Source organism: Schistocerca piceifrons, chromosome 3 (genome assembly GCF_021461385.2).
Source record: "Schistocerca piceifrons isolate TAMUIC-IGC-003096 chromosome 3, iqSchPice1.1, whole genome shotgun sequence".
NCBI lineage: Eukaryota > Metazoa > Arthropoda > Insecta > Orthoptera > Acrididae > Schistocerca > Schistocerca piceifrons.
In genome coordinates, this window is record NC_060140.1 from 292,925,280 (window position 1) to 292,953,166 (window position 27,887).

The following is a 27,887-nucleotide window of genomic DNA, read 5'->3' on the forward strand; positions in this document are numbered from 1 at the left end:
TCCCACTAACACCAACCTGTCAGAACTCCGGAGATGGAAACTTGCCCTTCAGCATATCCTTTCTTCTCGCTATCCGCCAGGCCTCAATCTCCGCTAATTTCTAATTTCAATTTGCCGCCGCTCATACCTCACCTGTCTTTCAACTTCATCTTTGCCTCTGTACATCCGCCCCGACTGACATCTCTGCCCAAACTCTTTGCCTTTACAAATGTCTGCTTGTGTCTGTGTATGTGTGGATGGATATGTGTGTGTGTGCGAGTGTATACCTGTCCTTTTTTCCCCCTAAGGTAAGTCTTTCCGCTCCCGGGATTGGAATGACTCCTTACCCTCTCCCTTAAAACCCATATCCTTTTGTCTTTCCTTCTCCTTCCCTCTTTCCTGACGAGGCAACCATTGGTTGCGAAAGCTAGAATTTTGTGTGTATGTTTGTGTTTGTTTGTGTGTCTATCGACCTGCCAGCGCTTTTGTTTGGTAAGTTTCATCATCTTTCTTTTTAGATATATTTTTCCCACGTGGAATGTTTCCCTCTATTATATTCATATAAATAACAATTTTAATAAGACAAATAGTATTAAGATGATTTGAATGTCTATAGAGATGCAATGTGGTTAAAAAATACTAACTAAAAACTAATAAAGTTAATAATAGCAGTACTTCTGCTACTACTGCTGCTGCTGCTGCTGTCACTAGTAATGACAACAGTGATGATGAAGATGATGATGATGATCAAAATAGTAATAGATACAAAATGAATTTAGGTGTTTCTGATTAGCAAATTCTGGGGAAATGTAATTTACAGAGATTGCACCAGCTAAGAGTATTGGGAAATGAAGAAGACATGGTCGGAAAGAAGGATGTTTAGGGGTAATGAGTGCGTGCAGGGACAATTTTATTCATTATTGTTGGTTAGGTGGGTATGTAATTAACTGTCTTCTGAAGTTGGGAGATGTTATTCAGTTCTGTAATATAATGTGAGAGGTTATTCCAGAGTCCGATTCGTGCTGCTGAAAATGACTTTGAGAAAGCCTGTAGATGCATACAAGAAAGCATGTTGTTGTTGTTGTTGTTGTTGTTGCTGTGGTCTTCAATCCAGAGACTGCTTTGATGCAGCTCTCCATGCTGCTCTATCCTGTAGAAGCTTCTTTATCTCCAAGTAACTATTGCACCCTACATCCTTCTGAATCCACTTAGTGTATTCATCTCTTGGTCTTCCTCTACGATTTTTACCCTCCACGCTGCCCTCCAATACTAAATTGGTGATTCCTTGATGCCTCAGAACATGTCTTGCCAACTAATCCCTTCTTCTAGTCAAGTTGTGCCACAAATTCCTCTTCTCCCCAGTTCTGTTCAGTACCTCCTCATTAGTTACATGATCTACCCATCTAATCTTCAGCACTCTTCTGTAGCACCACATTTCGAAAGCTTCTATTTTCTCCTTATCTAAACTATTTATCATCCATGTTTCACTTCCATACATGGCTACAATCCATACAAATTCTTTTAGAAAAGACTTCCTGACACTGAAATCTATATTCGTTGTTAACAAATTTCTCTTCTTCAGAAACACTTTTCTTGTCATTGCCAATCTACATTTTATACCCTCCCTACTCCGACCATCATCAGTTATTTTGCTCCCCAAATAGCAAAACTCCTTTACTACTTTAAGTGTCTCATTTCCTAATCTAATTCCCTCAGCATCACTTTATTTAATTAGACTACATTCCATTATCCTTATTTTGCTTTTGTTGATGTTCATGTTATATCCTCCTTTCAAGACACTGTCCATTCTATTCAACTGCTCTTCCAGATCCTTTGCTGTCTCTGACAGAATTAAAATGTCGTCGGCATACCTCAAAGTTTTTATTTCTTCTCCATGGATTTTAGTTCCTACTCCAAATTTTTCTTTTGTTTCCTTTACTGATTGCTCAGTATACAGATTGAATAACATCGGGGATAGGCTGCAACCATGTCTCACTCCCTTCTCAACCACTGCTTCTCTTGCATGCCCCTCGACTCTTATAACTGATGTCTGGTTTCTGTTCAAATTGTAAATAGCCTTTCGCTTCCTGTTTTTGACCCCTGCCGCCTTCAGAATTTGAAAGGTATCATTCCAGTCAACATTGTCAAAAGCTTTCTCTAAGTCTACAAATGCTAGGGACGTAGGTTTGTCTTTCCTTAATATATCTTCTAAGATAAGTTGAAGGGTCAGTATTGGCTCACATGTTCTAACATTTCTATGGAACCCGAACTGATCTTCCCCAAGGTCAGCTTTTACCAGTTTTTCCATTCATCTGTAAAGAATTCGTGTCAGTATTTTGCAGCCGTGACTTATTAAGCCGATAGTTCGGTAATTTTCACATCTGTCAACACCTGCTTTCTTTGGGACTGGAATTATTATATTCTTCTTGAAGACTGAGGGTATTTCACTTGTCTCGTACTTCTTGATCACCAGATGGTAGAGTTTTGTCAGGGTTGGCTCTCCCAAGGCTATCAGTAGTTCTAATGGAATGTTGTCTATTCCTGGGGCTTATCTTTGCTTAGGTCTTTCAGTGCTCTGTCAAACTCTTCACGCAGTATCGTATCTCCCATTTCATCTTCATCTACATCCTCTTCCATTTCCATAATATTGTCCTCAAGTATATCACCCTTGTATAGATCCTCTATATACTCCTTCCCCCTTTCTGCTTTCCCTTCTTTGCTTAGAACTGGGTTTCCATCTGAGCTCTTGATATTCATACAAATGGTTCTCTCTTCTCCAAAGGTCTCTTTAATTTTCCCTAGTGAGATAAGCCTCTACATCCTTACATTTGTCCTTTAGCCATACCTGCTTAGCCATTTTGCACTTCCTGTCAATCTCATTTTTGAGACATTCCTTTTTGCCTGCTTCATTTACTGCATTTTTATATTTTCTCCTTTCATCAATTAAATTCAATATTTCTTCTGTTACCCAAGGATTTCTACTAACCCTAGTCTTTTTACCTACTTGATCCTCTGCTGCCTTCACTATTTCATCCCTCAAAGCTACCCATTCTTCTTCTACTGTATTTCTTTCCCCCATCTGTGTATTGTTCCCTTATGCTCTCCCTCAAACTCTGTACAACCTCTGGTTTAGTCAGTTTATCCAGGTCCCATCTCCTTAAATTCCCACCTTTATGCAGTTTCTTCAGTTTTAATCTGCAGTTCATAACCAGTAGATTGTGGTCAGAGTCCACATCTGCTGTTGGAAATGTCTTACAATTTAAAACCTGGTTCCTAAATCTCTGTCTTACCATTATATAATCTATCTGATATCTTTTAGGATCTCCAGGGTTCTTCCATGTATGCAACCTTCTTTTATGATTCTTGAACCAAGTGTTAGCTATGATTAAGTTGTGCTCTGTGCAAAATTCTACCAGACAGCTTCCTCTTTCATTTCTTAGCCCCAATCCATATTCCCCTTCTACGTTTCCTTCTCTCCCTTTTCCTACTACCGAATTCCAGTCACCCATGACTATTAAATTTTCATCTCCCTTCACTATCTGAATACTTTCTTTTATCTCATCGTACATTTCTTCAATTTCTTCGTCATCTGCAGAGCTAGTTGGCATATAAACTTGTACTACTGTAGTAGACGTGGGCTTCGTGTCTATCTTGGCCACAATAATGCATTCACTATGCTGTTTGTAGTAGCTTACCCGCATTCCTATTTTTTTATTTATTATTAAACCTACTCCTGCATTACCCGTATTTGACTTTGTATTTATAACCCTGTATTCGCCTGACCAAAAGTCTTGTTCCTCCTGCCACAGAACTTCACTAATTCCCACTATATCTAACTGTAATCTATCCATTTCCCTTTTTAAATTTTCTAACCTACCTGCGCGATTAAGGGATCTAACATTCCACACTCCGATCTGTAGAACGCCAGTTTTCTTTCTCCTGATAACGATGTCCTCTTGAGTAGTCCCCGCCCAGAGATCCAAATGGGGGACTATTTTACCTCCGGAATATTTTATCCAAGAGGACGCCATCATCATTTAACCATACAGTAAAGCTGCATGCGCTCGGGAAAAATTACGGCTGTAGTTTCCCCTTGCTTTCAACCGTTCGCAGTACCAGCACAGCAAGGCCGTTTTGGTGAGTGTTACAAGGCCAGATCAGTCAATCATCCAGACAGTTGCCCCTGCAACTACTGAAAAGGCTGCTGCCTCTCTTCAGGAACCACGCGTTTGTCTGGCCTCTCAACAGATACCCTTCCGTTGTGGTTGCACATATGGTACGGCTATCTGTATCGCTGAGGCACGCAAGCCTCCCCACCAATGGCAAGGTCCATGGTTCCTCAACTACAATCTGCATAACACATGCCAGTGCAACTCCACGATTTTAGGCAGCAGTCGTATGATGTCATGACACAGCTGTTGGGTAGATACATGTAAACAGTTTGACTTGCTGAGCTAGTTTAAGTTTGCAACTGCTATTTGAGTCTTTATAGCTTCTGTTGATGTCTCCAGCATTAGAAGACAAAACAATGAGCAGAGAAACATGCCTTACGCTACAGTCTAATACCTGTGGAATGAAATTGCCAAAAATGTTAGTATATTTTCCATGAAAATGCTGTAGCTCTGTTTTGTGCTGCTTGGTTTTGGTGATCTCGGGATTAACAAAACATTAAAACTGACTATGCTACCTAAGTTTTTATTCCTAAAATACAGAAAAAAGTAAGAGTTTTGGATGCTAAAATAGCAATTCTGTGCAGAGAAATCTACTTCATTTGTGTATATTACTTGTTATGAGACAGATATCCAGAACTCTTTAGAAACACACAGATGTTCTAGTTGCAGAACATATAAGAATTTGTAAAATGTAATGAGGCTTTATCGTTACACTACCAGTAGTCTTAAGAAACAAGTATATACCTGAACAGTTGTTGCATAGCACCTACAGTGTACTCCCAATTATTTGAGAGGGATGGATGGATGGATGTGGATGGATGGAACTAAATGCTGATTGTGGTACTGGAATGCAGACTATTTGAGATATTAAAAGGAATAAGCAAGAAATACAGGATTTTGTCAAGAATTCTGTTTCTAGTTCTGGGCTATCTGCACCAAAAAACATGAAGAATTTTTTTTATTTAATAAAATTGCAGCCAAATACACATATACAGTTACTTTGCTTAAAAACGTTAAGGCAAAACGTGAAGAAATGTACATTTTATAAATCTGGCTATGGGTTTAAATGGTTTTTAAGATGTCGAAGAAGAAAACTTGAATAAGTGGTTGAAGATCGATGCATCTGAACTCAATTTCCAGTACATGAGTGTCGCCAAAATTGTGACTACTGCTTCACAACAACACAAAGAAGAGGGCAGTGAATGTGAAAGTGGGGATGAAGATAATGACATTATCGCTGCAAGAAAAATTCACAATCCTGCACAAAAAAATGTCATCACAGAATATTTTAAGCAGACATACAGTACCTATGCACAGAATTTGGACAAAATATCAAACAAATAATACATGTTTGAAAATATCTCAGTTGTCTGTGTTTTTGATTATTTGTGCATCTTCTCCCCCACATTATCCCAAATAACTGGGAGTATACTACACTTGTGGAGCAGTACAACCAGAGTGTTTTTGATAGTTAAGTTCTCCTCTTCTTTTAATTCTACTCACAAATAAGGAATAGTTGATTGCAGACACAAATAGTATCAGGTATAAAAAATTATTTTTTGTTCCAGGTTTTACTTACACTCGGTACAAGAACAGGTCCTTCAATGTCCCTGCTAAATGAACCATGGCACTGTGCTTCCCTCATCATCAAACATGCATTTTGACTTGTTGAGGTGTACAGTAAATCCTTTCAAACTTCTTTTCACTGTGTGAAATAAGTGTAATTACTGGTAATCTCGAAAAGGGATATGTGAAAGATTTATACTGGGTGAGCGAAATAAAACTGGCCTGACTGTGTGCGCTTTTGCTCCATCTGTACATGTTTTCCACAGCCATTCAACTTCTGTGATTATGGTCTAATAATCTTCACGACCCATATAGCATTAATAATTTGGTGCAATAATCATTGTGATTCAGACATGATACATTGCATATGAAACACCAATCATGAGATTATGCAACATAACTTCAGAGTATTGCTGGGGATGTTCTGATCAATAACATTGCTTGTTTGGTGACTTTACATACACTGGCAAGCTGAACCAGACCTCATCTGAAGGATCCATCTGAGGATCCAAAAGTCATGACTCCACTTCAGTCAGAAACCACCGACAGAACTCAGTATGGAAAATGAAATCCAGATCTTTAGCTGCTGATAGGTGTTGATAAATATCAACGGTGACAGTTGAAAATGCGTGCCCCGACTGTGGCAGACGCTCCATCTGACTGAGCCACTAAGGACACAGAGGATAGTGCAACTACAGGGACTTATCCCTGGCATGCTCCCCGTGAGACCCACACTTTCCAACTTTCTGTCCAAACACTACATTTGTAGTGCCCCTGCCCACCATACTCTTTACTCGCGGCATTCACTCTATCAATTTCCGTAAAAGTTTGGGCAATGTGAGTGCATCTGCACTGAAGATGATACCATCTTCATACAATATGAAAAAGTTAATTTGGACCCTTTAAGTCATGCCTGTTGCACATAGATTAGCACAGTGTACACATATGTTTTGTAAGAAAAATATACCACTTTTGCTACAAATGGATTTAAATTTGGACATAGGTAGTAGTCAAACTGGTATTTATTACTGATAAGTATAACATATGGTTGGCTGTTCGGTCATGAAGCCAGGCCAATAAAAATAAATAAATCTCATGCACAACTGCGAGTTTGTAAGGATACAGAGCAGGTTGTCTTTGTCGCTCAAGCAATGTTGTGGGGTGTTCAAAATCTTTTACAGTAGTTACGGATTTTATTAGCTATAAAGCCTGTATTGTGCCATTTTGCCACTAAGTTTTGGATTCCAGACTTTGTGAGAGGTTTCATCAGGACGCTTGCTGTCTTAAACTCTTCTGTAAACCTTTCTGCACACATTTTTCATGAATTGTGCTTTGCATAAAACTTGAAAATGAAGATACATTGTTCTATCATGAGCACTTTCTTATGTCACATTCAGTTGCTTATTAAGCATGCCTGCTCCTCTAATGTAATGACACAGCAGAGCATGTGGGGGATGCAAATGTATGGACATGTGACAGCGATCAATTGGTGCATCAAAATCAGTTTCCAACATTTTCTGTGATGGTTAGTTCCTCTGTTCATCAACAAGGATCAATTCAGTTCCTATCGTCTGTTTCGTCTTCTTCTTTTTTTCTTCTTCTTGGCTTTTTAAGTAATTTTTCATTTTGCCTCATCTTGATTACTATAAAAGAAATTCTTTCCTGCACTACTTTCCATACATACTTCAATGTGAACTTCTGTAGCAGCTAGTCTTGGTACTTTTTTTTCTAATGACAGAAATTCTTCATTTTAACAATAATTTCAGGATTGAAAAATGCAGAGTCATGGATAGCAAAATGAGGCCTTTGTGGATTGTGTTTGAAAATGATGATCCATATGGTGATGACATATTTATCATTTTTAAAAATGGCGATGACTTGAGACAAGATATGTTAACACTGCAAATGCTGAGAATAATGGACAAATTGTGGAAAAACGAGGGTCTGGACTTGAGGTAAGTGATTTCAACAACAGCAGTTAATATTGATTTAGTCCCTTATGAACGTTTTGGGACATTCATTGCCTCTTTTTCAGCTCTATGTTTCATACTGAATCATAAAACATACAGTATTAATAACATGTACATTATTTGAATTTATGGTACCAGGATTTTGAAATATCGTTCATTTTAAATCTCTCTCCCCCGCATGGCAACAGGTCAAACTTGCTGCATGCCTATATATATATAAGAAAAATCTTAACTGACTTGACATAGAAAACAATGGACCTAGATAATCTAGGGAATTAATAGAAGTGAGAGTATAATTTGTCAGATGTCATCGGGAGAATGATTTGAAGAATTGGAAGAAATGTAATGAAGAGGGAGGAGGACTGTTCTGCAGTATTAAAAAAAATTATGAAATATGGGAGCTGCCTTAAAGTAATGATAATCATTTGTCTGCAGTCTGGTGGCTAGCACTAATTTGAGCAGCCAATGCAATCAGTGCTATTTTTTAATGATATTTTGGGAAATTTTCTGCTTAGTGGAATGTGCCAAGGCAACATGATGATTTCAAGCTTTATTTCCAACCAGGGAATAAAGCAGCAGAAATTGACATGAGTCTCTTATTTTCATTACATGATGATGATCAAAATCTAACACCACAAATAAGTTTGTGAATGGAACATAAGTTAGAGCAGCAAGCAGTAGTTTTTGGAGGCATAATTTTACTTCTGCCCACATTATATTTATTTAGTTATTTATTTATTCACCCATCAACAATCACCATTGTATGAATGTAGTCAAAGGATACACAGGAAGCAATTTTTGTATAACTTGCACAAAACGCATGGTCCTTCTGATACAGCTGCTCATCAGCATGAATAGTTTATGACTACCTGCACATACACCTCTTTTAATATTATTGACAAAATGCTAACAACCCGGATGTTGGCACTGAATTGTGTTTGTTTGGAGAGTGGCATATAACTCTAAACCTAAAGAAAATTGTGATTGTACACTTCATCTGATTTGTTACACTTTCTCTTCTTACAGAGACTGAAAGTATAACTTCCTCAAAATATTTTATCAAAGACGGACTTTCCAGTATACTTCTTCATACATGATTTCATGAGATTATTAAGGTTTGAAAGAGGAATAACATATGTGAAACATGCCACCATTTTGTCGTGAAAAAATTTCTACTTTTTTTTTTTAAAAGTTGAAGAGACCAGTGGCTGACCAAATAAACTGCTGTCACATGGTGGCAGTTTATTGGTCAGCCACTGGTCTCTGGTGTGCTTTGCTCTTCCATATGCTGCCGATCACTGAACTTTTAGGGTTGTAGCACACTAGGCAGCCAGGCTGTAGCAGCAGCCAAGAAAACAATGACAGTGCATTGTAGACTGTACACTGGGCAACTAGGATTTCCTTGCTGCAGAAGCCATTAGAACACATCAGACTGCACGACTGCCAGATGGCTCCAAACATTTATAGTCATCTCTTTCAGGCAAATAATTTTGTAAAACACAGAATGGTTTTATTCTGGCAATTGCAAATTCTTCTCAGACATCATTTGGACATTGACAAATTCTCCATTTATTTGCCAGAATGCCAAACGTGCATCCTGTAAACCACCTAGTCTGAGACAGTCAGTAGTTAAACATTCTTTTGTTGTGTGTTAAATTTCTTCCCCCAAAGGAGGCATTAAATTTTTAGATTTTTCCAAATGCCGTGTCGTCAACAATTATGACCATAATCTGTACTCCATTGTTTGATGTGGGGCTTTTCTCTGATATTCATAAATTTTTATTAATGAGTTTTTCATGTGAAATTGATAAATTAAAAAAAGATGGCTCATTACATTTTCCATGTACTCCAGAGGGAAACATTCCACGTGGGAAAAATATATCTAAAAACAAAGAAGATGTGACTTACCAAACGAAAGCGCTGGCAGGTTGATAGACACACAAATAAACATAAACATACACACAAAATTCTAGCTTTCGCAACCATCGGCTGCTTCGTCAGGAAAGAGGGAAGGAGAGGGAAAGACGAAAGGATGTGGGTTTTAAGGGAGAGGGTAAGGAGTCATTCCAATCCCGGGAGCGGAAAGACTTACCTTAGGGGGAAAAAAGGACAGGAAGTGTTGGGACTCTTGCTGTACATGTTGTGTCTGTGTATGTGCGGATGGATATGTGTGTGTATGCGAGTGTATACCTGTCCTTTTTTTCCCCCTAAGGTAAGTCTTTCCGCTCCCGGGATTGGAATGACTCCTTACCCTCTCCCTTAAAACCCACATCCTTTCGTCTTTCCCTCTCCTTCCCTCTTTCCTGACGAAGCAGCCGATGGTTGCGAAAGCTAGAATTTTGTGTGTATGTTTATGTTTGTTTGTGTGTCTATCAACCTGCCAGCACTTTCGTTTGGTAAGTCACATCTTTGTTTTTAGATGTATGTATATATTTTTTTAAAAGAACTTATAGTTCAGACTGTGTAAAGCAAGTAAAATGATGGAAAATAATTTTTATAATTATATTAAAGTGAGCCTGGATAAAGTGACACTGTTCTGAAGCACAATTTCATATGTAAAGCTGAGAGACGATATACAAAAAGAAGCTCTCACATAAAATTTGCAACTGAATTAGCCCCCCTTTTTTTAACATTACAGTCTATTGTAAAACCCTCAAGAAGAGAGAGAGAGAGAGAGAGAGAGAGAGAAACATGCCCATTAGTGGGAAGAAAGAAAATTCAGACCTGTTTATAATGGGGTACTAGAAGTGATCCACAAAGCTACCCTCCAATAACCATGACATCGATATGTTGTTGAATCTTAGATCATATTCTGAGCTTGAACATAATGAGGTATCTCGAACAGAATGGCCTCCTCCATGCCAAGTAGCATGTATTCCAGAAACATGGATCATTTGAAACCCAATTTGCACTTTTTTCACATGACATAATGAAAGCTTTGGATAAAGACAGTTAAGTGATGCCCTGTTTCTTGATTTCTGAAAAGCATATGATCCAGTACCACATTTACGCTTGTTATCAAAAGTAGAACTGTATTGGGTATCAATAGAAATTTGTGCCTGGATTAAAGATTTTTTGGTAGGGAGGGTGCAGTAAGTTATCTTGGATGTAGAGTCTTTGCCAGATGTTGAAGTAACTTTGGGTGTGCCCCAGGGAAGTGTTGGGGGACTTGCTGTACATGTTGTTTACTAATGACCTTGCAGACAATATTAATAGTAACCTCAGATGTTGTGGTTATCTTTAATGGTGTACTGTCTGAAAGAAGCTACATAAATATTCAATCAGATACTGATAAGATTTCAAAGTGATGCAAAGATTGACAACTTGTTTTAAATGTTCAGAAATGTTAAATTGTGCAGTTCACCAAACAAAATAACTTTTTATCCTATGACTATAATATCAATGAATCACAGTTGGAAATCTGTGACCACATAGGATCAGTTGTGGTTACAGCAGGTTGTAGACTTCAATTTGGTGGTAGAATATTGGGGAAATGCAATTGGACTACAAAGGACATTGCTTAAAAATAACTCATGCAACCCATCCTAGAATATTGCTCATGTGTATGTCACTCTTACCAGAGAGGAGTTACAGGGGATATTGAATGTATGCAGAGAAGGCAGAGAAGGGCAGCAGAATAGTCACAGGTTTATTTGATCCATGGGAGGTAGTTATAGAGATGGTGAAGAAATTAACTGATAGACTCTTGAAGATAGAACTACCTTGAGAAAGTCCACTTACAACATTTCAAGGACAGCCTTTAAATGATGACTCTAGAAATATGCTACAACTTCCAACATATCACTCCCATTGGCATCTTGATGAAAAGATTAGATCAATTACAGCACACACAGAGGCATTTAAACAATCATTCTTCCCAAGCTCCATATGTGAATGGGATGGAGAAAAGTCCTAATAACTGGGACAATGGGACAAACTGTTCACCACGCGCATCACAATGGTTTGCACAGTGTAGATGTAGAAATTAAATTTAGGAGACAAAACCTGTTAAAAATCAAATGAAAACAGTCTCGTTCACATTTTCAGTTTTTTATTCATTAGCAGCCAGTTTCAGCCCTTTCCTCAGACCGTCTTCAGGCTTTTCCCCGCTATTATGACTGCTGGTGGTGGCAGATGGAGCGAGATCCATAGAAGTAAGGATGTCACAGATCTCGCTCCATATGCCACCACTTGCAGCCATAATGGCTGGGAAAAACCTGTAGATGGTCTGAGGAAAGGACCAAAATCAGTTGCTTACAAATAAAAATCTGAAAATGCAAATGAGACTGTTTTTATTTTATTTTTAGCATTTTATACTAATCACTGCTTTGCTCCAATTACAAATGCTTTCTAAAATTTTAGATAGAATCTGGATTAAATATGACTCAATTATTTATTATAAAGTTGTCATTCTTGGAAACTAGAAGTGGATTCCATTATGTTCTCAATGTAGTTTTTTAATATCTTTATCATTATTGGGTGATACCCTTTTTTAATCTGTGATTTTATGAAATTGTTTTTCTTGCAACTGGAGAAAAAACGAAGAAGTTAGAAAAAAGGAAAAGGGGAGAAAAGCTTTATTTGAACATCAGAGCTACAATACTATCCCATTTTTCATGCATGAGAGCATCTTTTTCATTTAATCATTTGTTATTTCTTTATGTGTACTTTATTTGATTTGGAATCATTAACTCTATGTCACCATTGAATATCAATAGGATGAATCCCTATGGATGCATATCAACTGACAATCGTGTTGGTCTCATTGAAGTAGTTTTAAATGCTGAAACAATAGCAAATATTCAGAAGGAGAAAGGAATGTTTTCTGCTACATCAGCATTTAAGAAGGGTTCACTTTTAGGTAAGTACAGTTTTTTGTGAAGAGATGTAAAGTAGTTGTTCATCATTTGATGAAGTGGAGAACGCTGCTAGTGCCTGTAAATAATTAATCAAACGTTACATTGATGTGTGCTCGTATTTGGTCCATAGTGTGTCCATGCAGAAATCCAGTCTTATGCCAAATTATAAAAGTCAACTGTTTTCATCAGTTTTTGTCTTATAAGCAGTCATTGTGTTAAAGAATGACTCTGGAGACTTGAGATTTCCTGGATTGCTGTTAATTATTTCATTTCCAAGTAAGATGGCCAGTAATGGAACCCACTGTTGGATCAAACCACAGTAGAAGACATAATATGACTGTAACAAAAATTAAATATAGGTAGAGTGTACATGTAGCCAAGCAAATTGATGGTAAATAAACCAATGAAGTTCTTTGCTGGATTTCAAAAGATGAGGTGATGACCTAATGGCAGATGGATAGATTACATAAGGAAATACGCAGGGGAAACATGAGTGTGTTTAGCTGAAGGCTGGAAAAGTCTAGCCGAGGCCTTCATCCAGGAGTGGATGTCGAATGGATGGGTGGTGGTGGTGGAGGAGGAGGATCTTCTAAACATTAGTGTCTTAGTGTTTGAACACCAACTTAGTATTCGACATTTTCAAGAAAACATATTCACTTTGCAGGTAATTTAATTTAGAATATTAAACCAATACATATCTTCACGTGTCAATATTTGTTCGGATAATAAAAAAAAATAATGTTAATACTTAACTTTGATGTTCAGTAAGGAGGTTGTGGGTTACTCGATGGAAATTAATTGCCTGATAACTTTTCTGTATATGACTCTTCCATTTATTTTCTTCAAGTGCAGTGGATGCATTCACAGAATTTTAACAAACTTTAATTCAGACTATTCCAGTTTCTCGGGTCTTGATTTTACAAGTAGACTGGTACAATTATTGTAAAAATCCAGTTTCAACAACCACTCACTGACTGTATGGAACCTGAACTGAACAGAACAATTTGTGTGGACACAACCACTGTTGACTATATACGAGCGTAACAGTAGCAGATTACACGTGTGTTGTTATAACAGTTACTTTAGTTATTCACAAAATATTCATGTGCGGCATTATGCTTTACCAAAAGGAAGAAAATGTCAAACACAAACTGTATTTAAGCAAGATTTGATTTTTTATGTAAAATTTTGTAAAATAAATCTCTTTAACAGTTCCTATACAAAAATGCAAATTATAATTAAAATTCTTAATTATTTAATTACTACCATTTATTTTATGAACAATGTTAAATTTCATAATTTACAACTTCAGTAGTCAGACTCGATGTTACTAACTGTTTTTCCACAACTTTCTGTTCATTAAATTTAAGTAAAAATAGCTGCACCATAAAAAAATCCTATTTGTACTCCTCTAATGTTGACACCTCTCTCCAATCAGGAACCTGGAAAGATATTAAATTGTTAAAATTTTATGATATTAACAACAATATATTGCACATATTATCATCAGTGAGCATGCAATTTATGTTTATTTCATACAGTATTAAATAATGAAAAATAAGTTTGAAATGTTGTCACATAATAATAAAATAATAATAATAATAATAATAATCACTGTATCATGTTCATCATTAATCAGATGTATCAGTAGTACAATAACAGCATATCAGTTTATGACGTTATAATCTACTTTCTGACTTCTTGCCTGATCAGTCTTTTTCATTCTAAGTTTTTATCTACTTTTATTTCTTTGGCCTCTTCAAGTACTAAAGTGGTTTCGAACCCTCATGCCATTCAATTTCTGTATCTTTACATAAAATGTTTTACCTAGTATTTATGTTTCATTTTTTCTGTTTACAAAGGATTTGTTAAGGATAAAAATGTTTGTCTAAAGGCAAATTTCATTAATATATGATCGCTGTCATAAAGTTTTCCACTGAAGGTTATTTCTGTTCTATTTTCGCATTAACCTCTGCCCCCACCCTCCCTCCATCCTATTCTGCTTAAGATTTATTCAGTGTCTGCAAATGACTTTTTATTTTTTTAATTTTATGATAAAGTGATAAAGGCTACTTTTAAAAATTGAATCCTCAAATAAGGACCAATCTTCATCACACAAACCCCTCAAATGGCTCTGAGCACTATGGGACTTAAGATCTGAGGACATCAATCCCCTAGAACTTAGAACTACTTAAATCTAACTAACCTAAGGACATCACACACATCCATGCCCGAGGCAGGATTCGAACCTGCGACCGTAGCGGTCGCGTGGCTCCAGACTGAAGCGCCTAGAACCGCTCGGCCACCCGGCCGGCACAAACCCCTCAACAGACCAAGAGGTGGTAATGGCGCGCAAAGAACTGCATAATTACAAGACATGTGTAGAAGACCAAATTTTCAGAGAAATGTGCAAATATACCAGTAACACATTTCCACCCTTCTACATGTGGTTTTATCAAAAAAAATTTATTACAGAAAAATTCCCTGAATGTTGGACTGTGGCTATAGGCCACTCACTGTACAATCAAGGAAGTAAGAATAATCCAGGTAATTACAAACATATACTTTTTTTGGACTGTGCATACAAGATTTTCTCCAGAATTTCAAATGGGATTATTAAACAGCAACAGGAGGAAGACATTGGTGAATGCCAGGGAAGCTTACATGCTGGAGAAGCTGCGCAGGACAAATCACAATTGTACAAATAATTCTTGGCATGTTACAGGAAACAAAACAAATCTCTTGCAGTGATAATCATTGTAGATTTTAAGATGGCATATCATTGCTTCCAAGACCATCAATATTGAAAAGAACTCTTCAGGCTTTCCCGGCGATCTAATGACATCTTGGGTTGTCGGGTGTTCTGCCGGATATCAGCATCGTACTTGCACGATATTTCGGTCACGTAGCTCGTAACCTTCATCAGGTGCGACCTGAGACTGCTCCTAAAGTGGACCTGGTCCAGTATTTATGCCTATGGCCTTCCCCCTCCACCAACGGCTGCAGGCGCTTCCTCTGTGGTCCGCGCCCATTCCCTGCGACCTGCTGGAGTGTTGCTGCTCCGTTTTCCGTCCGCTGCGGTTCTAGGTGTTCCCTCTGCAGTCCGCGACCACCAGCCCCGCTCCTGGGGGTTTCATCTACGGTCTGGGGTACCAAGCGTTCCCCCTGCGGTCCGCGCCCGCTCACCACGGCCTGTTGGAGCGTTGCCGCTCCGTTTTTCGTCCACTGCGGCTCTGGATGTTCCCTCTGCGGTCCACGCCCACCAGTCCCACTTCTGGGTGTTCCATCTTCGGTCTGGTGCGCCTGGCAGTCCGTCAGGGGCTCGTTTTCCATCTCCATGTCTCTGGTTCTTCTGTTTGTGTAGTGTTGCAGCTGGGCATATCTGCCCTATGCTGGCTCTATTTCTGCCAGAATCAGTAGGATCCTCCGTAAACACAATATCAAGTGTGTTTTCTGTCCATGCAACAAGATTGGGGGACTGCTGGGGAGTGTCAAAGACAACCTGGGGTTACGAAAACCAGGGATTTACAATATACCTTGTCAATGTGGCAGGTCCTACATTGGCCAAACGACAAGAACTGTAGAGATCAGGTGCAAAGAACATCAGAGGCACACTAGATTAAGACAGGTGACTAAGTCAGCCATTGCTGAACACTGTCTAGAACTAGATCATGCCATGAAGTATGAGGATACCAGGATTCTAGCACAAACACCCAGATTTTGGGACAGTGTTATAAGAGAATCGATAGAAATTAAAATGGCTGACGGTCTTATGAACCGTGACACAGGGTACCAGTTAAGCAGAGCCTGGGATCCGGCTCTGGAATTGTTAAAGGAGCAATGGAGCCAGCTGCAACACTTCACAAACAGAAGAACCAGAGACATGGAGATGGAAAACGAGCCCCTGACGGACTGCCAGGCGCACCAGACCGAAGATGGAACACCCAGAAGTGGGACTGGTGGGCACGGACCGCAGAGGGAACATCCAGAGCCGCAGTGGACGAAAAACGGAGCGGCAACGCTCCAACAGGTCGTGGTGAATGGGCGCGGACCGCAGGGGGAACGCTTGGTACCCCAGACCGTAGATGAAACCCCGAGGAGCGGGGTTGGTGGGCGCAGACCGCAGAGGGAACACCTAGAACCACAGCGGACGGAAAACGGAGCAGCAACGCTCCAGCAGGTCGCAGGGAATGGGCACGGACCACAGAGGAAGCGCCTGCAGCCGTTGGGGGGGGGGGGGGGGGGGGAAGGCCATAGGCATAAATACTGGACCAGGTCCACTCGAGGAGCAGTCTCAGGTCGCACCTGATGAAGGTTACGAGCTACGTGACCGAAATATCGTCCAAGTACGAGGCTGATATCCGGCAGAACACCCGACAACCCAAGATGTCAATATTGAAAAGCTTGAGAAATGTCAGACTCCACTCAAAATTAGTCAGATTGATAGAACACGTTTTAACTAAAAGGAAATGTGATGTCAGGTTGAGTGGAGAATTTTCCAAGCCATTTTAAGACATGGAGACAGCTTGTCAACACTGCTGCTCCAACTTTATGTTGGAATACATAATTAGAGAATCAATATTGTAAGGTGCAAACATAATATAAATTTAAACTGCCTGGGATTCACTAATGACCTTTCTCTCCTGCCCAACAATTTTTAGGAAACTTGACAAGAAGTCAATCACTACAGGATATAGTGCAGAAAATTGACTTCACAATATCCCTTGAAAAGAAAGAAAGGAAAAAAATAAATAATATTAATCATTGACAATAGAAAACAAAATCATAGAGAAATTTAAATATGGAAACCCTGTATGGCATAATATAACAAATAAACTGACAAAAAGACATTATACCACCAAGAATACATAAAACAAAAAAGACCTCTTAGTAGCCACCAAATTAAAACATTACGAAACAGTGTACAGCCAACAATAACTTACGGAAGTGAAACCATTTTCAAAACAGCCAAGACTTCAGAAATAGATGTAATGCTGAAGATAGAAAGAAGCATAAACAGAACCTGCATAACAAGAAAACTGTCACTAGAGAACAGCTTATAATGAAACAGTATACAAGTAAATGGAACCTGGAAATGAGCTTGATCCAGAAGTCATCCATTAACTTGTAATTTCTATCTAGGTAGTATGAGAAACAAATTCAAAGCTTGGGGTGTGTGTGTGTGTGTGTGTGTGTGTGTGCGTGTGTGTGTGTGTGTGTGTGTGTGACTAGAATGCATGCTGTACCTGCATATGGTTACTTTGGAGTATTGTATGGGAAAATTAATTAAAAATCTTATATTTTTTACCTCATTTTATGGTATTTATTGTATTTTTAAGCTTGGCTGAAAGACAACAACCCAACTGATGTTCAACTAAATAAAGCAATAGAGGAATTCACATTATCCTGTGCTGGCTACTGTGTAGCTACCTATGTGTTGGGTGTTGGAGACAGACACTCTGATAATATTATGGTGAAGAAATCAGGACAGGTAGGTGATATTAGGTGTAATTAAATTCATTAAAAATATTGTCAATGACAGTTATTTCATGTTATTTGTGTTTTTATGTTTGCAGCTGTTCCATATTGATTTTGGCCATATATTAGGTCATTTTAAAGAGAAGTTTGGTTTCCGGCGTGAACGAGTCCCCTTTGTGTTGACACATGATTTTGTTCATGTAATCAATAAGGGACAAACAAAAAAGGAAGCGTTGGAGTTTCAGATTTTTCAGAGGCATTGTGAACAGGCATTCCGAATTTTGAGACGACACGGAAGTCTCATCCTTTCATTGTTTGCAATGATGATCTCCACAGGACTACCTGAGCTTAGCTCAGAAAAGGATCTCAATTACCTAAGGGACACTCTTGTAAGTAATTTATTTTGAAAATAATTATTGATTTCTTTTTTTAGAAGCATTGAGATTACTTATAGTACAATTTTTGTAATGATTGGACAGTCATATTTGCTTGGAATGACTGATAACTGAGGGGAAAAAATGGAGAGAGAGAGAGAGATAGAGATATGAGCAGTGAAAAGTTGCTTTTTAATTTGTGAATTATACTGTTCTAAAAATTTAATGGGGTTCACATTGTAGCGTGTATTATTTGCATAATAGATTTTAATAGTTAAATATCACTCATCCGTAGTCTGGGTACCCCAGGACAAAAACTTCATCTACTAATGTTACAAAACATTAAAAATTGTGGTATCAAATGACTGTCCACACCACCCCATGCATGAAAATACTAAAAATAATTTCCTTGTAGAGTTTGCCTCCCTGTCTAGGATTTAGACTGTGGTTCTGTAATCTTGGTCAAAGCTCTTCAATAAGCTCCCATCCGACACACATCAGGAAATTGTGAAGATTTATGCATCTGAAAGAAAGGTAAAAACATATCAGCCACTCCTTCTACAAAGTATCTGATCATCTCTATACAGTGACTGAAAATTCATACTGACAGCACTGAGATTTTCTTGTACCTGTCTTCATAGGAGAAAAATCCACTGCTGCCATCCACATACTCCAGGCAATATGGGAATTCATATGAGTCTGTTATGAAACATAATTACAGCACCACCAGTGGATGAAACAATAATTTGCATACCTGCATCAACTTCCTATTCTCATCAAATTGCTTTCAGAAGTATCACCAAAATCACTTTTATCGACGAGGCAAAACTCATATTTCACTGATATGAATCGTGCAGCTCTCAGATTATTACTCAGAAAACCTCATATTTCTGACTACTGGTCTGTAAGATAAAATGCTGCTTGTCACCATGTCTCAACTGCCTGTTTGTGTCCCACACAAAAGGGATATCTCCACAGAATAGTCGTTGTATAATGCAGAGTGATCTGATTGAGATGTCAGAAAAGCATAACATATTTATTAAGTTAATGTATATATCTCTGAGCATTTTTCTGTAATATATGTAAAAATGAAACGAGTTGACAATGATCCATGAGGAAAGCCATAGCGTGTAGTTCATAGCGCAAACGCCATATACCGAGTGAGATAGCACAGTGGTTAGCAAACTGGACTAGCATTCGGGAGGACGATGATTCAAACCTGCACCTGGACATCTTGATTTAAGTTTCCCGTGATTTCCCTGAATTGTTTCAGGCAAATACTGGTATTGTTCCTTTGAAAGAGCACGGCTGATTTCCTTGCCTACCGCTCCCTAATCTTATGGGCCCAATGACCTCGCTGTTTGATCCCCTCCCCAATCCAACTAACCAACCAACTGAACAACCAGCAAGATTTCAGACATCGGTACGGTGTTAGGTACATCCAGTCACATCAAGACATTGTTAAATCGCACAAAGTGTTCTTGGAAAATGGATTGCAGGTTACTCACACAGGCGGAAGGCAGTGTCTTAAAAACGAGGTGGAAGATGCTCGACAAGCCATGACACAGAGCCCACGAGAGTTACCCCACTGCTGAACACACCGTACACAACATGTTAGAGCATTATTAGATGGTATCTTAACATGTATCCATACCGTATTCAGCACAAGCAAGCACTGACACAACTGAACTATGGACCTCAACTTACATTTAATGTGAGTGGCCAAGTCAATACGCATAACTGTATCACATATCTCATACAACCAATCACCCTAAAGTGAATGTGTGGTGTGGAGTGACTCATGAGAAAGTCTTTGGCCTGACTCATGAGAAAGTCTTTGGCCCATTCTTCTTGCAGAGGAGACTGTCCATGCCATCATTTACCTTGAAATGATTGAGCAGTATGTGGTCCCTCACTTACTGCAAGATGGGTTACTGGAAACCATTATTTATCAACAGGATGGCTCTCATAGTGTGTGAACAATTATTAAACCAGATATTCAATGACTGCTGGTGCATCCATGGAGGGACCTATCCCATGGCCTCCCAAGAGCCCTGATCTAATGCTTACGAGGTTTTCCCGGATGAGGGGCTAGGGGCTATGTCAAGTAAACAGTGCGAGCACAAAGACCACAGCATCTACCCAACCCACAGAAGCAGATTACAGTGAACTTCCAGCACATCACCCCAGGAAACCTGCACATCACATGGCGCAACGTGGATGTGAGGTATGATATGAGCCGCATTCAAAGTGGCAAATATCTTGAGCACTAAAGTGCTGTGACACAGACTTCAGACACAAACTCCAGACTCTCTACACATGTGTGTACTTTTAAAAAGCAATAAAGTTGCATTGTTTCTTGTATATGCTTCTATATGTTTCTGACATCTCAAACAGATCGCCCTGTAGGTACAAGATATTGTTGTTTGGACTACAGTGGGAGTCAGCACATTCACAAGACACAGAAGGAGAGAAGTTGTGATGGTCAGTGGCAGGAATCCAAAATCTTCTGTACAAAACACTTTCAAATTAATGGGAAACTTTATTTTTGTTAAGGGAAGAGACAATACTTAACTTCCTATGCTTCCTGGGCCTCCTACGTGCAATTACATTGACAATCTATTACTACTTGCAGAACACAGGCTAAGCAACGTCTTCCTATTACTCAGCACTGATGCTCTTGAAGTCTGCGACCAAACTGGGATGACCAGAGATGGTGGGCTGGTTAAATCAGCATTGACAGGGAGTGCTGTACTCTGTCTTCCTGGAGATGTGGCGCTGCCTGCTCTTTCCACTGGTGCGCGGGTTAGCGCCTTCTTGATGCCGGTTTCCAGTGCTGCAGTACCCCTAAAGCAGTCAATCCTTTAGGACTGCACATTACTCCCCATAACCCTGCCACACCACTGGGGGGAGGGAGGGGGGGGGGGGGGCGACAGGAAGCTGGGTGGCGTGAAGGGCCAGGAGCTGCAACTGGGACTGATGCTGGTCCCCTACCATACCCCGACATCCATCCTGTGTTTGGAGGGGAATATTAGTCAGAAGACCGCTGGAAGGGTGCCCACCTTCTTCCTGAGCCGGTCCCACAGAAAATGGAGAGAGTGGCGATATCAGTGTCTGGGAAATTGAATTTCTGCGGTGGTGAAGGCTATGGGTCCAGCTCCATCGATTCTGCATGTGGCTCCGAACAAGCGCTTGGGGTGGCTGCTCTGGCCGCAAGATCCCTGTAGAATGCTAATCTGGGGACAGAAAATCTGCGGAATAATCTTACAATTGACAAGCACCAATCAGGTTCTGTTGGCGGTGCAGCAACCCAACAGGAACTTGACTTAAATACTTGCAAGCACCCAAATTTTGACGAATCGTTCCTCTCTCTCCCATCACCTGGTGTGTCCAAAAACTCTGAAAAAACAAGATCATTAGATGCAAAGTGATACTTGCAGAGTGCAGGAGGTGCTGTGCTCTGTGGTGGATGCATAAACTGGAGCAGCGTGCCCTGGTGCCGGCCATGTAGAAGCTCCACTGGTGGTGGACTGTCATGGAGCTGGGAATGTTACGTTGCGAGGAAGAGCAGCAGTATTTGCTCCTGTAAGTGGGGGGGCACATTATTTGTTCTTCTGTTGGAAGATCATACGTACAAATCACTTAGCTTCTCCATTCGACTGAGGATGAAATGGAGCACTGGTAAGGTGACAGTGTGTGAATGGTACTATGCAATGTAGTCGAGTTCATGTGCACTGCAAATGGATATTTGCCAAAAGAGTCTACAGCGATAAGCCAACGAGTGTTCCAGAAGGTACCAACAAAAACAGCATGCACTTATTGCCAGGGCAATTGAGACTTTGGCCAAGCTGAAAATGTTTGTGGTAGGACTGACAGATTCACAGCACAAGTGTAACACTGTGACATCGTCTGTTCGGTGTGGGCGTCCATGCCTGGCCAAGCATAATGCTGACATGCTAACTGTTTTGTGCATACAATTCCCCCATGTCCTTGGTGGACAATTGCAACACATCTTCTTGCAACATATTTGGAATAAGCACATGTGATTGTCCAGGGGCATTTTGCAATGAAATCACACCATGTTGGATGGGGAATCTATGCCAACAAGCAAAACACCGCTGCTCAGAAGAATTCTGAATGTTTTTCACTGAACGAGGCCAGGCAGTATGGATGCAGTGCAACGAAAGGTTCAAATCAGGGTCTGCTTCTGTGGCCATGATCTGGGTATAAAATTGAATAAAATATGTCAACTCCCCCAGAACTGGCTGCAATTCTGTTACATTTTGCAGAGCGGGCAGGTCCTGGATGAGCAGCAAATGAGATTGGAGGCAATGAATACCCTGGTTATTAAGAACATGGCCCAAGTACTGAATTTCACTGAAAAAAGGCACATTTGTCCAGGCAAATGAAAGTACTTGAAAAAGCATACAAAGGTTACTGATATGTTCCTCCTCTGTACGTCCTGACACCACAAAGTTTCACACTTTCTGAGACTCCTCATCTACCGGAATTTGCAAATATGCATTGCATAAGTCAATTTTTGAAAAACAGTGGCCTGCACCAACCCTGTCCATTAATTCCTCAGGGTGAGGCAATGGATAAGTATCAGTTATTGTTTGTGGATTCGCAATGGATTTAAAGTCAACACAAAGAGGAAGTCATCCAGAAGGCTTTGGTAAGATTATTAAGGGAGAAGCCTGTTGACTAATCTGGACAGGAGCAATAACATGATTGTCTTACCATTCTTTAAATCCAATTGCAACTCTGTCTCAAACTGCATGAGGGATGGGACACACCCAAAAAAACTTAGGTTGCACATTTTCCTTCACTGTTATGTATGCCGCAAAATTATTTGCTATGCCAATTCTTTCAGAAAATAAAGTAGGAATCTCCTCAATCATCTGAGTAACATAAGCATAAACAGAAAATGCATTGTCTTGAATAAGAAGATGAAACAAATCAAATGAATCTAACCCAAAAATATTTTCACTGTCTTGCGAACGCAAATTTATAAATGTCTCGATTCTGGTGTGAGACTGGTGTGTGGCAGGTAAACCGTGTACCAAGCACTGGAATGTCCTGAGATTTTATACGTAGTAAGTTACGAGGGCAGTTCAATAAGTAATGCAACACATTTTTTTTCTGAAACAGGGGTTGTTTTATTCAGCATTGAAATACACCAGGTTATTCCCCAATCTTTTAGCTACACAACACTATTTTTCAACGTAATCTCCATTCAATGCTACGGCCTTACGCCACCTTGAAATGAGGGCCTGTATGCCTGCAGGTACCATTCCACTGGTCGATGTCGGAGCCAACGTCGTACTGCATCAATAACTTCTTCATCATCCGCGTAGTGCCTCCCACGGATTGCGTCCTTCATTGGGCCAAACATATGGAAATCCGACGGTGCGAGTTCGGGGCTGTAGGGTGCATGAGGAAGAACAGTCCACTGAAGTTTTGTGAGCTCCTCTCGGGTGCGAAGACTTGTGTGAGGTCTTGCGTTGTCATGAAGAAGGAGAAGTTCGTTCAGATTTTAGTGCCTACGAACACGCTGAAGTCGTTTCTTCAATTTCTGAAGAGTAACACAATACACTTCAGAGTTGATCGTTTGACCATGGGGAAGGACATTGAACAGAATAACTCCTTCAGCGTCCCAGAAGACTGTAACCATGACTTTACCGGCTGAGGGTATGGCTTTAAACTTTTTCTTGGTAGGGGAGTGGGTGTGGCGCCACTCCATTGATTGCCGTTTTGTTTCAGGTTAGAAGTGATGAACCCATGTTTCATTGCCTGTAACAATCTTTGACAAGAAATTGTCACCCTCAGCCACATGACGAGCAAGCAATTTCGCACAGATGGTTCTCCGCTCTTTATGGTGTTCGGTTAGACAACGAGGGACCCAGCGGGAACAAACCTTTGAATATCCCAACTGGTGAACAATTGTGACAGCACTACCAACAGAGATGTCAAGTTGAGCACTGAGTTGTTTGATGGCGATCCGTCGATCATCTCGAATGAGTGTGTTCGCTCGCTCCGCCATTGCAGGAGTCACAGCTGTGCACGGCCGGCCCGCACGCAGGAGATCAGACAGTCTTGCTTGACCTTGCAGCGATGATGACACACGCTTTGCCCAATGACTCACCGTGCTTTTGTCCACTGCCAGATCACCGTAGACATTCTGCAAGCACCTATGAATATCTGAGATGCCCTGGTTTTCCGCCAAAAGAAACTCGATCACTGCCCGTTGTTTGTAACGCACATCCATTACAGACGCCATTTTAACAGCTCCGTACAGCACTGCCACATGTCGGAAGTCAGTGAAACTATACGAGACGAAGCGGGAATGTTTGAAAATATTCCACAAGAAATTTCTGGTTTTTTTCAACCAAAATTGGCCGAGAAAAAAAATGTGTTGCATTACTTATTGAACTGCCCTCGTACATGCAAGATTTAACCAACTGTGGCAAGACCAACTGTTCTGAAGTTGCATGATTAGGCAATGTAATGGAAGCACCAATGTCAAACTTAATTCACACACAGTGTCTGGCAATGACTAAGTTCACAAACAGTTTGACTGTCGTTGCACAACACTTGGGTGGGATGAAGGCACATCCTGAATTCAGTCATTGCTAGTACCCGTAGCCAGTTTAGGGAAAACTACATTCACTGAGTGAGAAGGTGCTTCATGCTTACGAAAACAGAAGCGGGTGGAGTTCCTTTTCTTTTGCTAGCACACAGACTGTACATGACCTGGGTTCCCACAAGCAAACCAAGCCGCGTTCCACAAAGGGCAGTTTTGTCGGTTATATGTGGAAAAGCAGCAGGGAGATGATTTCACAGCAGACACACGTGTTGACACTTCTTTACTGTGACCATGGCGCAGTGGCCTTTTTTGTGTGTGGCAATCGGTCGCGAGGCCGTACCTGTTTGTCACTTTGTGTTCCAATGCAGATGGGAGCTACTGCAAAATTTTCCACAGTAATTATAATCGTGATGTTCAATAATTTGCAACACTTTTTTTGAAGTAGGATCAGAATGTTTGAGAATTTGTTCACAATTCCTACTGTCTGATACATTGTATGTAATTGGATCCCGAATCCTCGCATCACGATAGTACTGTCCACAGCTACATTGAAAGCAACAATGTTGTGTCAAACCCAGAAGGTCAGTGACCCCACTGATTGTATGACTGTTTGGCTTATCTACATCTACATCCATACTCTGCAAGCCACCTGACAGTGTGTGACGGATGGTACTTTGAGTACCTCTATTGGCTCTCCCTTCTATTCCAGTCATGTATTGTTCGTGGAAAGAAAGATAATCGTAGGAGGGAGCAATATACTGCTTGACTCCTCGATGAAGGTATGTTCTCAAAACTTCAACAAAAGCCCATACTGAGCTACTGAGCGTCTCTCCTGCAGAGTCTTCCATTGGAGTTTGTCTATCATCTCCGTAACACTTTCGCAATTACTAAATGATCCTGTAATGAAGCACGCTGCTCTCCGTTTGATCTTCTCTATCTCTTCTATCAACCCTATCTGGTTCGGATCCCACACTGGTGAGCAATATTCAAGCAGTGGGTGAACAAGTGCACTGTAACCTACTTCCTTTGTTTTCGGATTGCATTTCCTTAGGATTCTTCCAATGAATCTCAGTCTGGCATCCGCTTTACCGACGATCAATTTTATATGATCATTCCGTTTTAAATCATCGTAATACCTACTCCCTACTTCCAGTTGCTGACCTGCTATATTGTAGCTAAATGATAAAGGATCTTTCTTTCTATGTATTGGGAGCACATTACACTTGTCTACATTGATATTCAATTGCCATTCTCTGCACCATGTGTCAATTAGTTGCAGATCCCCCTGCATTTCCGTACAATTTTCCATTGTTGCAACCTCTTGATATGGTACAGCATCATCTGCATAAAGCCTCAGTGAATTTCCGATGTTATCCACAAGGTCATTTATGTATAATGTGAATAGCAACGGTCCTACGACACTCCCCTGTGGCACACCTGAAATCACTCCTACTTCGGAAGACTTCTCTCCATTGAGAATGGCATTTCCACAATTGAAAGAATTTGTAATGAGCTGCAGCAAATTGTACCTGATCCTTATAATCTTTAGTGAGGGCAGAAACTAAATCTTCAAAAACTAGCAACTCTAGCCTGCTAGTCGGGAATAACTTCTAAGTGAGATAGTTAACTGCTGTGCCAGCCATTGACAAGAAATTAGAAAGTTTCACATTACCTTGCTCCTGATGGGTAATGCAAAGAGTGACAAACTGAACATAATACTCGTTCCTCTCCTTGTGCTCGTCATTGAAAGCTCAGAATGGAGGAATACGCAACGGCGGTGCCATAGATGTGGCTAGCTGTTGTGGCAGAGTTGATGTAGCAATAGCCTCTGCATTACTGACTGCTGAACTGCTGTCATCAACTGCGATATTTGGTGTTTCTGAAACTGAATAAACTACATTAGATCAAAGCCAGCAGCAACCGGAGGCATAGGCGCAGGTGGTGGAGGAGGCAGGTAGATGCCATTTTATGAGAGGAGTTCCACAACAAAGTAATTATACACAAATAGTGAAAGCATTGCAGCTTGTCTGCAATAAAGAACACCATTAGTAGTAACACGCCTCTGAACGAATAGAGAGAAATTAGTGACAGAGTGGCATAGAGCGAAGGCAGTGCTGGTTCTGGAATCCTCGTCGCCAGATGTTGTGTCAGCTACTGTGGGATTCAGCATGGACACAAATAAGGAAGGAGAGAAATTGTGATGGTTGATAGCAGGAATCCAAAATCTTCTGTACAAAACATTTTCAAATTAATTAAAAACTTCATTTCTATTTACAGAAGAAGTAATACTTAACTTCCTGTGTTTCATGGACCTTCTACATGCAATTACATTGACAATCTAGTACACAGGCTAAGTATTGCCTTCGTGTTACTCAGTATTGATGCTCTCAAAGTCTGCGACTGAACTGTGGTGTCCAGCGATGGACAGCTAGTTAAATCAGTGTTGACAGGTGGGACTGTACTCTGTCTTCTGGAGGTGTCGTGCTGCCCGCTCTTTCCATTGGCATGTGGGTCAGCACCTTCTTGATGCTGTTCCACGGTGCACGCTGGTCAGTGTGCAGTTGATGCTTTAGGACTGCACAGATATGATAGTCAAACTGGCATATCTAATAAAATATTTTGGATTCCGTAGGAATAGCCACAGTCAGTGCTGTGTAGTTTATTTTTATGCGCTCATAGAATTTTTTGTAGAGGTTTTTGCAGATGTTACTTTTATTTTTAGTTGGTTTCCAGCACATCTTCTTAGTGTTATGGATGAGGCAATGTGCGTACAATACAGGCATCTCTTCCAATGGTCTTCCACCAAAATGTCCTCTGCATTGTCCTTGCTGTAAGAACAAGTCCATCTCCAAACTAAAATTAGTAATATCTCTTACAATAAATAGCTGTCTGTATTTTCACAA

At 40.2% G+C, this 27,887-nt stretch overlaps 1 protein-coding gene across 1 annotated transcript in view; it reads left to right on the forward strand.

Annotated features, from left to right (window-relative positions):
• The window catches only part of LOC124787959 (phosphatidylinositol 4,5-bisphosphate 3-kinase catalytic subunit delta isoform), a 169,439-nt gene that overhangs the window by 132,102 nt on the left and 9,450 nt on the right, over positions 1 to 27,887 (forward strand). The window contains exons 14-17 of the mRNA XM_047254963.1: positions 7,484 to 7,672; positions 12,406 to 12,548; positions 17,886 to 18,037; positions 18,123 to 18,413. Of these exons, the coding sequence (XP_047110919.1) occupies positions 7,484 to 7,672; positions 12,406 to 12,548; positions 17,886 to 18,037; positions 18,123 to 18,413 (775 nt within the window). The remainder of the gene's footprint in view (positions 1 to 7,483; positions 7,673 to 12,405; positions 12,549 to 17,885; positions 18,038 to 18,122; positions 18,414 to 27,887) is intronic.